At 32.1% G+C, this 11,677-nt stretch overlaps 1 protein-coding gene across 2 annotated transcripts; it reads left to right on the top strand.

The window, feature by feature from the left end:
- Positions 1-6,701: 6,701 nt before the first annotated feature.
- On the top strand, positions 6,702-8,432 carry LOC142543308 (transcription factor bHLH148-like). 2 transcript variants are annotated; one of them, XM_075650491.1, is made up of 3 exons: positions 6,702-6,875; positions 7,242-7,880; positions 7,967-8,432. In XM_075650491.1, exons 2-3 carry the CDS (start codon positions 7,290-7,292, stop codon positions 8,081-8,083), a joined length of 708 nt encoding a protein of 235 aa, XP_075506606.1. In that variant the 5' UTR covers positions 6,702-6,875; positions 7,242-7,289; the 3' UTR covers positions 8,084-8,432. The 2 variants fall into 2 exon arrangements, with proteins under 2 accessions (XP_075506606.1, XP_075506607.1); XM_075650492.1 differs by having other exon boundaries at positions 6,702-6,884; positions 7,249-7,880.
- Positions 8,433-11,677: the final 3,245 nt, after the last annotated feature.

Below are 11,677 nucleotides of genomic sequence, written 5' to 3'. Positions count from 1 at the left end.
TGGTTTAAAAGATTTGAGTTGCACCATTACTACTAGCTATAGATTTTAGTAAAGTGGTAAGCACTCGGTCGTACAATGATATTAGAGCCAAGGTCACGGGTTCGATTCTCATTGATTACAAGGAGTGCAATTATTGGGAAGGAGATTGTTGGGTGCAATAATTGTCCCTGCTTGGTAGAGGGATCGAATCGTGGTGCTTGAGCTGCTGTGTGATTTAAAAGATTTGAGTTGCACCATTACTACTAGCTATTGGTAAAACGGTAAGCACTCGGTCCTACAGTATTGATCTAGTGGGGTCGTTCAGCCCTGTTTCGTAGACGTCGGGTACTGAGCCGCCCATTGTTCCGACGTAACAGCGTGCTACGGTGCTACGGTTATTCAAGATATTGCATGTCCACTTGCAGTTAAAGTGTGTGAGCTACCAACTATCTCGACGGACCAGCGTGCTACACGCTAGGCACCTTAGTTTGAGCAAGGGATATCAATTTGATCCTTGTTACCCAAATCCATGGTTCATGCATGCACATAGAGGTTTGTATACTCACATTGTATGTACTGGGCGGTTATTAAGTTCATTTATTGTCATGTTATGATATTTAGTTGAACCGCATGATTTATTAAATCTCCAACAAAAAAGACTTTTTTATCATATAATTTACATATTTTTCATTTTTAGTCATGATATATATCAATTTACATGTAACTTGCATTTTTTTTAAATTTTAGTCAATTTTTACTGAAGTATTGACGTGGTGACGCCTAACACGTAAGTCATGTTTGGTGCCACCATGTTAGTATTTACTAGCGCCACATCAACATTTGGTGAAAATTGAAAAAATATACAAATTACATGACTAAAATCGTAAATTGATCGTTAGCAAAAACATAACAAAATTTACTTTTCCCAAACTTTAATTAAGTTTACAGTATCAAATTTAACAAAAACCAATATACTTTATTTATCTAACGCGGAAGCTTTCGTAGCACTTCAAAAAAATTCTGAAAAATACCCGATTTGGCACCAAAATCACCCATTATAAAAGTTTTAAAAAATCAGTACAAGGATTTTACATAATATAAAATCAATTAAAGTAACAATTATTATATCTCATCGCAGCAGGATTAGTATTATTATAAACGATAATTTTGGCATATCTATTGCACCATTTGGCTCCAAAAATTCAATACCAAGTTCTTTTTTTCATAATATCATGCTTTCAAGCCACATTATAACCATGTTTATTGTGATTTTAATTTAGGAAGAGCATGTATTTTTTCCAAATCAAAGAAAAGAGAAAACATCATTTTCTTGTATTAATATTGCATCTCCAATCGAGATGATTGTATCTAATTTTGGAGGTGTAGATGTAAATACTTGTGTCTACCGAATATAGGCAACGTCTTACTTGCACAATGTTGGTAAAGATGACGTGAGCTTCGATAAGTCCACGAACTATATTAATTTTATTGTTCCATGCTACCTTTTTATTTCTCATTACATAATCATTATTAATTACTAATAACTTTATTATCTCTCCAATTTAAATCTTTTTTTTTTATTTCAATGTTGGTGTTTGCCCCATATTCTATCGATGCGACAACTAAAATTGTCAAAGAAATGTCACTTAATATTATTGCAATGTCTCGTGTTATATTAGTACTTGGACAAAAAATGACTAAATATAAAAAAAAAATATCCCCATGGTGAGAAAAAAATACCGAATTTTCGGTATACTAAGATTACCGTACACAAAAAATGTTGAATTTATCAAGTTTTCGATATACCGAATATTTTGGTACGGTACAGTAACAATACCAAATTTTTCAATACGGTAGCGGTATGCACTTTGAAAATTTCGTTAGATACCGGAATACCGAAATACCGAAAAAATATATAAAAAATTTAAAATATATAATATTTAAAACATTAAATTTATAAAATTTAAAAAATGTAAGATTTTTTCTGTATAAAATGGTATATACCGCTACCAGTACCGAAATCTCGGTATATCGTATAATTGCGGCATAATCGGTATACTAGTTATATGTACCGAAATTTCAATATACCGATTTTCGGTATAACGAAAAATTCGGTAAGATATCATTATGAATTTATTTATACCGTAATTTCCGGTACTGTATAAAATATATAATTTTCGATATTGTACTGTACGGTATATCACCCTTAGTAAGTAGTAGTATATATCTCTAATTTCAACCCACCGCAAGCTTTTCGAGTCAACCCAAATATTGTCTGGATTTCAGACCACTGTGTTTCGAAACCAAAATTGAAATTTCTCAGGCCAATGGAGCACACGGCTAGCTTGTCTATGGTACGGGAAAAAGAAATCCCTCGAGCAGCCATGGGTTGATAAGCTTGCCCATCGCTTATAAAAGCAATACGACCCCACATTTTCATATTTTTACTAGATTATTATTCGATTTACCCCAAACTTTGCTACATCATGCATGCTGTCGGCTGAATCTAAAACATCATCTGCAGTAACAAAATTAACCTTATCTGCCGTCCCCTGTCTCGCTAATACTTTTCAATTATCAAATCAAATTATTACATTGTTCCGACTACTCGAAAAGAAAATTCTTGTGGTTTGGGTTGTTTCCCAATTCCGTATGATGGATTACTCCGAGTAATTTTAAAAATAATTATTAGTCTAACACTCCTTCAAAATAGGAGCTGAATTTTAAAATAATAAAGGTATTTTAGGTACCGTAAAATAGGTTTCACCTTCGAAAACCAATAAAATATCAGTTGGTTATTAGCATTTTGACGTATTAATTAAGGTCAAAAACTTGTGTGAGACGGACTCACGGGTTATATTTTGTGAGATGGATCTTTTATTTGGGTCATCGATGAAAAATTATTACTTTTTATACTAAGAGTATTCCTTTTTATTGTGAATATCGGTAGGATTGACCCGTCTCACAAATAAAGATTCGTAATATCGTCTCACAAGAGACCTACTCTTAATTAAGATCCCACTTCATATGTTCTACTTTGCTTAATCAAGCATGTTCTATGGTAGGGCTGGCATTTAGCTTTGGAAGCATAATGATGCATATCGGACGCAACGGTGCCAATTCTTTGATCATGAAATCCATTCCATGTATATCACTATTAATATTTTAATTAGAGTAGGTATTGTGAGACGGGTCGACCCACTCCATATACGTATATTTTTGACATAAAAATTAATATTTATTCATAAATCGGGTCGGTTTGGAGATTTGTCTCGCAAAATTGACCTATTAAACAGTAAATACACATGCTGCCATGATTTTCTATGAGATTATTTTGAATTTTATGCCTTTAAAAGTGGTGTGTATATATATAAGTCAACCTATTAAGTAATTATGTGTTTTCTTTAGATTAATTGATGATATGTATAGATATATAGCCTCTGAGAAAGTTAATCATGTTCCACATGGCCTATCTTGGTATTGAAAATATACACACATATATACACTTTATTATAATAGATTAATAGGGCAGTAGAAATATAACCACCCATTGTATCATATGATGATCACAAAATTATCATCTCCCTAATCTCAAAAAACCCAAAAAAAAATTTATAGAAAACTATTGCTTTTACAAATAAAAAGTTATCCTGCAGAAAAAAGTTATTATAATTAATTATGGTCATCAAAAAATAATTTAAAAATTATATATATATATTATATATATATATATTTTTAAATCAAATGTTCATAATATATTCGCAGGACTACCGATACAGATCATACTTTTTCACCCGTGTTTATGCACAACAGCACGAGGATGGGGGAAACGTAGAATAGGTCTTTTGTGATATAATCTCACGAATCTTTATCTGTGAGATGAGTCAACCCTACCGATGTTCACAATAAAAGTAATACTTTTAGCATAAAAAATAATATTTTTTCATAAATGACCCAAATAAGATATAAATCTCACAAAATACGACCCGTGAGACCGCCTCACATAAGTTTTTGCCGGAAATTCAATCTGAGACAGAGATAAATTCAAACTAAAATGAACAATATCTTTTAGATAATAACTTTGAGACTTACAACAAAAAATAGCAAAACTGACATTCTGAAAGTGATTTTCATATCGTAAATCAGGTTTTTCTGACTGTTAGCTTTATTTTGTCAAGCGTTGACATAACGTCAAACATTGCTATTCATGTGATATTGGAATTTAGATATTTCTGACATGAGATGAGATATTTGAACACATGACGTCAGATATTATAAACATGTCAACATTATGTCAACGTTCCGATTAAAAATGGTTAAAAGCCAAAAACAAAAACGAAAACAAACTTATATAATTATCCCAAAAACATATATGACATTAGAATATAGTTTTCTAAAAAAATTATATAATATAATAATTAATTTTATATATTTAGATATATCGTAAAGACACCTGTCTGAAGGAAATGGAAACGACAATGTTTCTGAGAGTGTGGAGCCTTTGGATTTAATTAAACATGACCCAAAAAAAAGTGCATAAAAATGACTCCATTACAAGCAACACAGATGATCTCTTTTTAATTTATTATACGTGCCAGATATAATACCACATGCATTGTCTTTTGTCTTTTTATTTTTCATTTTTTAAAGTTTTTTTGGTGGAATTATTTGTCCTTGAGAATCGAAGGACGTTTGACTCCAAGACATGCGATTAATCCATTTCACTATTTATCGACTTGATTTACCAAACTTGAAAGTGAAAAATGGAAATATCCGTGTGTTTTACTAACTAACTAACTAATAAATATTACTGAAAATTACATTTTTAATTATGTAATTTATACATTTTTCACTTTAAGTGCTGTTGGAAGTCAATTCGTAGTCTTAGTTCACTGACTTACGATTTTTTTTTCTTAATTGTTGTTATTTTTCCACTGGAATGCTAACGTAACATAACACATGCGAAATTCCATTTCTCTATTTTTTGAGGGTTATTTATCCAATTATTGGTTGAAGAAACTAGGGAAAAACAAAATTTTGGTCATTTATATTTAATTTGTTACTTTGAGATTTTGTTTCTCTATATTATATTGAATTTTTGTTTTTTTGTTTTAATTTTAGCAATGTTTCCATGTGTTTCAAATGTGGCGCTGACATGACATTGACATATCAAGTGTCATGCAAGCATTTACATATAAAACGGAAAAAAATTTAATCTCATGGAGTAATTAGCTTAAAAAATTTCACGAGGAGTTGAGAAAAATCTTGCTCTATCAAATTCTTTGATTTGCTTGGATAGACGAAATTCAAGAGGATTTCAGATCAACATTATAACAATTTATGCATAATTGTGATGTATTTCAAATATATACAGCCGATATGTACGTAATTTAAAATGCATTCATCTTCAAATCAAACTCTTATGTCCTAATCAAGTTTATCAATCCAAACACGACATAAAATTGATTCAATTTATTCGATCTTGTTATTGATAAAATAACAAAGTCAAACTAGTTTAATAGATCGTTTTAAAACCAACAATAAACGAATAGAAAAACGAAATTAAGCTGATAATTTTTATACATGAGATTTTAGCAAAACACGTGGTGGTTACAAGTATGTATCATAATGATCTCTCAATGGAATTTATATTTTTAAAAATATGAATATTATTATAAATATACCCAAATTATAGACAAAACAATTTTCTTCAATATTATTAAATTTAGAAAGCAAAAGCAGTGATGAATTAAGCGATAACATGGAGAAAACAGAAGTCAGGAGTGAGTAACGGGGACAGGAAACGCACATGAAAATGGACCCTCGCCGGAGTGTGCGGGCCCTGCCCACCACATGGCCCAAACTTCGATACAAATATTGTATCGATAATACTAAACTAATTTCATTTTTAAACAATTTCCAAAATCAAGAAAATCAAAATTATATATATAAATTCTTACATTAATTTCAGATTTAAACCGATAAACATTTGTATCTACTCAATAAGATGATATTAAAAGAAACTCCAAAACAAAAAAGAGTAGGTATATTGTGAGACGGTCTCACGAAATCTTTACCTGTAAAACGAGTCAACCCCTCCGATATTCACAATAAAAAGTAATATTCTTAGCATAAAATATAATACTTTTTCATGGATGACCCAAATAAGATATCTGTCTCACAAAATACGACATGTGAGACTGTCTCCGACAAGTATTTACCAATAAAATTCTCAACTTTTAAATAGTTTCTTACGTTTAAAACTTAGTGATTACATGACAGAATATTTTCAAATTAAAATTTTATGTGTTCATGTGACCTATTTAGTTCTCAACATATAGTATTGTGAAATAAGATTTTTTTGAGACGATTTCAAGGATATATTTTTGTGAGACAGGTCACTCGGTTTATATTTAAACTGAAAATTAATATTTTTAGCATAATATGTAATATTTTTCCAAGAATCGGCTCGAGTTGGAAATCTATTTTATAAAATTGTCAACTGAGATGATCTCACAAGAATTTTTGTGTTGTTTGTGACAGAGAAGATCATGTATATATATAAAAAAGTTTAAAAAAATATATTTGATGCGTCTAATTAATCCATTGTAATTTGTAAAATTGGATAGGATCAAATTCTATGGAGTATTTATTGATAATTTAATATTATTAAAATAATATATAAAAATAAATAAAAATCTTTAGGCATGTGCTGAGCTTCCGCGTGCCCCCCGTGATTCCTTTTAAAGCTTCCATTTTCTCTCCTAACCTTTCACCATTTTCTCGCCCTCTCTCGTTAACCGCAGCAAATGTATCGATACAAAATGGATAACTCGATGGATATTTAGCCGAATTCTTCTGAATTTCGAGAGAAGGGAGAATCTCCAGTGCTTCAGGTAATAACCGTTCGACTATTTCTTTGGATTCGACTGTTTTTGTTTGTTCTGTTGCTAGTTTTTAGTTAACATGTATGTATAAATGCTAGTTATCGGAGTTTCATTCTTATTTCGATGAAATTGAGGTTCCGTGATTTGAATTTGTTTGGTTTTTATTTGATTCGATGATTATATATGTTCGTTCGGTGTGATTTAATCTGTTTACGGATTTTCCAGCTATGAGCTGAGATTGAATTATGATTATATTTGTATATTGCCAAGTAATTGATTTTGGAGATGTGATATACTTTTTACTTTACTTGATTTGATACCTCTTTGAATCCATTAGTAGTTCTGAATCTAACTCACATTCGATTGAATTTCCAGGTGCTAGATTGAATTAAATTCTCGATCGTACAGAAATAGTGGCTAAAAATGATGTCGTCATCTCTGCTATCACCGAATCCAGCAGTGAATTCTGACAGATCATTAACCAGAAGAAGGAAGAAGAAGAGAATTCAGAGCCCAGCTGTCGGGGAGAATCTCAACAACGCTTTTCAGCAGCAAAATGCGCCTGTTCAATGGAAATCCGACGCTCAGCACCAAATCTACACCTCCAAACTGCTGCAGGCGCTGCGCCAGGTGAAGCAGAACAACGGCTCATCGCCTCAGAAATCAGCTTCGAGGCGCGTACACGAAGCCGCGGACAGAGTCCTGGCCGCCACGGCCAAGGGCCGGTCCAGGTGGAGCCGAGCCATGCTCATGAACCGGCTCAAACTGAAGTTCATGAAAAAGAACACCACCACGAAACGGCAGCAGTCCGTGATGACGGCAATCACCAGCGGAAACAGCAGCCGGTCGCTGAAGAAATCGAAGGTGAGCATTCTGCGCCTGAAGTCGAAGAGTTTGCCAGCAGTTCAGCGCAAAACGCGCATTCTAGGCCGCTTAGTCCCCGGCTGCAGGAAACAACCATTGCAGGTGGTGTTGGAGGAGGCCACTGATTACATACCCGCGCTTGAAATGCAGGTATATGACATTCACATACCCACATGTATATTCTTCAATCAATGAATCGATTTGTCGCATTTGAATTCAATAATCTGCCATTGCAGGTACGGGTAATGAGCGCTTTAGCAGAGCTACTTTCTGTTTCAGGCTCTTCTTCTAGCGACTCCATTGGTGCTGGTGGGCTTACTCAGTTCCGCACACGCAGGCCTCCCACTACCTGATATGTATTTTTAATTATTTTTTTTTTTCATTTTCCTTTGTCAATGAATGAATATTCCAATGTGAATTATTTTGTTTGATTAAAAAAAAAGGTTTGTTTTGTACTTAAAAAATGGTAATATTTGGTGAATTTGGGGACAATTGGGAGCAACTGATGTGGGTGAGGTGCAATGAATCCAGGTCACGATCTTCTTTATTCACGTGGTGGCAAACTTTGTAATGCAATGAAAATGGTCGAGTCTCGAATCTTTCCCAATATATTAAGCAAAAGGAAAGGCTAACATACCCCTAAGAAAGCGCAGATAATCATCTGAAAATGTACTCTTTGTTCCATTTTTTTTAAACTTCTTTGGGCAAATGGAAATGAATGGCTCGCACGTGGTTTGTTACTTGAGAAATTATTATCATCAAAGTTGATCGACTAGTTTATGGCCTTTTCATGCCCTACGTACGTCTGCTTTTGCTAATTGAAATTCATTTTTTATTTATCAAACTTGGTGGTCGTTCTAAATAGTTTCTGTATAAAAACAAAAAAGATTACGTGATGGTCGTTCTAAATAGTTTCTGTATAAAAACAAAATTATATTGAATAAAAATATGAAATTCCAACTGCCTAAGTGAATTCTTGGTGGAAATTTTTGATTCACCAATTTCAAATCCAACTATCGAAATGCCACGTGTAACAACGTTTGGAAGATTTTTTATTTTTTCTTTACAATTTCTTACAGGGAAAATATATATATATATATAGTCATCAACATTTTAACTTTGTCGAGATTATACTATGACAAGGCATCATTCGAGAGAAATCTAACGTGGATTTCAATTGAATGTTTTTCCTCTGTTTTTCGAAACCAACTCCTATGGACGCACTTTTTAATTTATATATTTATCTAAGAAATCTTTATTTTTTAGAAAATATGATTAAACCAATTATTTTTAAAATAAAAATATTTTACATATAAGCAATACGTAATATTTATATTTTACATGTTGTCCATGTTGAGTTATCGGTTTTCTCGTGTCCAAATCGCAGCAGAAGTTTAAATTTTTTTTTTATTTTGATTATCAAAATATTTGGACATTCGTATGGTTTAAACATAAACATTCATAGGGTGTTAGAAGTTATACCTTCAGTGAATTAATTCACTCGATTCGAACTATTTCGGTATTGACGGATATAGCTCTTGTCGAATTTTCCTACGAACTTTCTTCGATCTCCGAATTAGGTCCATGACTTAAATATTTGTTCATCTTCTAACTTGCACCAGAAAGTGTATATGATATTTTGTATTTGAGATCAAGAAAACAAATTGATTCAAAAGCTTTTGAGAGCAAGAATGGCCGATCGAATTTTTTTTTCTTTTCTTCTCAAAGCTTCGGTCCTCTTCTAATTCCTTTTATTCCCACCGAATGCATGCTCTTTAATAAGGATAAAAAAATCTTTATTTTAATCTAATTATTCATTTACTTAATTAAATTGGATTAACTAAGTTAATGAAATATTCTGATTGCATGCCAATCATGGTTCTTGAATCAATACATATATATTTTGAGAATATTACGCATCAATTTTATTTTGCTTTGTATGCTTTTTAAAAATTATGGTTTCATGAATATTTTCATATTACATAAATCAATATCATATTTTATAAAAATTAAATGGGCTATATTTTAACTCATTTAAAATATAATTTTATTATTAAAGTCCATTTAAACTTTAATAAATTAGCATGATGAGCTTATACTCTTACAAGCTCATGATCCATACTCTCATTATATTAATATCATCATAATCTCGATCGACGATCCAACATAATCGATGTGACAATTTCAACTTATTTGTAATTATGATGCACACTTTAATTTCGAGATCACCAATGTTTAAATAAGCAGGTGTACTTCTTTTGACTATTTAAGCAGTCATACTCTCAAAATTTCTATAAGCTTTTATAAACTTTATTTATAAGCTTATTGATTGATCATATCAAACTTATTTCTTATAAATTCAATCTCAACGGGAACAAGTAAACCAGTGCTTGTGTGATCTTCAATGGTTCAGGGATACAGCTAGCCGTGAATTCACAACTTTTTGTGATTCAGGACAATTTTTTTTATTCGGACTTACCCTAATTTGCCTCATTTCATGCACCAACATTTGATCATGATAATGTCAGAAATCATTTTATGATTAAACCCATCAAATCATGGTAAGAGCGTCTAGTAGCATCGTCCCATGATTCCCTAAATATCACTGATAGTGCCTGCCAAAACTAGTCGGTTATGATTAACGTACAATACGGTCCATTCATCTCATATATCCCGATCGAACTGCAACCATTGGTTCATCGAGGGTTGCATATTAATTCGATCGATATGTGATACAATCAACAAATATTAAAAGTGTCATCGCATGCACAACTAGTGAACTCTTTCCCTAATGTACATCTCACACTCTGGTCAGAGATTTCATGCATTACTATTTTGTTAGATCACATAGGATATACACACCTGTAGGTGAGCGGTGAATTCCCGACTACAATGTACTGGCTCCTACATATTTCTCAATTGCACCCAACATCGCCACCTTGTGACCCCCGCGGAGTCGGTAAACGTGTCAAAGCACAATTCTGGTATGTAGAGCCTCAGTGTTGTCCCGAGTTATAAGGACTAATCACGTACAATCACAACCACGGACTTTTCCTCTCGATGAATGATAAACACTTGGAAAATACGAGGGAGGGTTGTTTAGTACAATCATCGTATGATTATCCATCTGTATGATTGGACATCTCTATGCTCTTACCAGTGAAACATGTTATACAACATCACATATGCTAGTCTCAAGCTCAAGCGGCCTTTATCCTTATTTTAGGCGGCTGAATTGACTAAGAACGAATTTAGAATATGCAATTATTACAAACATGTTTCACGATTCATTTGTATTAAAGTATAATCAAGGATTTTATCTTTGCTGATTGCATGAGAATACAGATAAAGTAAAATGAAACCATAAAAAATTAAATTATATTAAAATAAAGATTTTTTATTACACTTGAGTCAATAAATTTTTTAGCCAACCGTTGACTTGCAGGACATCTATTCTAACAGCTCATGCTATAATGCTAGTTATATATATTGTAATAGATAAACTAAAGGTCTAAAATATATAAATCTTTTGTGATCATATATAGATCGAATGCATAAATCATAACTAAATAAAAATTGAAAAAATTAAACTAGCTACTGTCTTCTAAAAGTGTCCATGGTTTGGGTAATCAACCGAACCGAAACCGAAATTTTGTTTCAAATCGAAAACCAAACTGAGAAAATTTTCGGATTTTCATATTTTCGATTGGATTCCGTTTTTTTCAGTTAACTGAACCGAACATCCGACACATTTAAAAAAAAATATACATTACTAGCTCATAAAAGCCAACAAACCTGTTTCTATGGTCTTCTCATTCAATTCAAAGTCTCGATCTAAAATTCCATATCATCGTCTCTTTATATTTGCTAACTATACTTATAATGTTCTATATATATATATATATATTTATTTATTTATATATATATATATATATATATATAATTGT

Source organism: Primulina tabacum, chromosome 4 (assembly GCF_025594145.1).
Source record: "Primulina tabacum isolate GXHZ01 chromosome 4, ASM2559414v2, whole genome shotgun sequence".
NCBI classification, from domain to species: Eukaryota; Viridiplantae; Streptophyta; class Magnoliopsida; order Lamiales; family Gesneriaceae; genus Primulina; species Primulina tabacum.
This window is presented reverse-complemented; position numbering and strand designations above follow the sequence as displayed.

Excerpts from the sequence above, each read along its gene's own strand:
- LOC142543308 (XM_075650491.1), top strand. The coding sequence starts at position 7,290 with ATGATGTCGTCATCTCTGCTATCACCGAATCCAGCAGTGAATTCTGAC. Across the intron at positions 7,881-7,966 it reads TACCCGCGCTTGAAATGCAG|GTACGGGTAATGAGCGCTTT; the intron begins GTATATGACATT and ends CTGCCATTGCAG.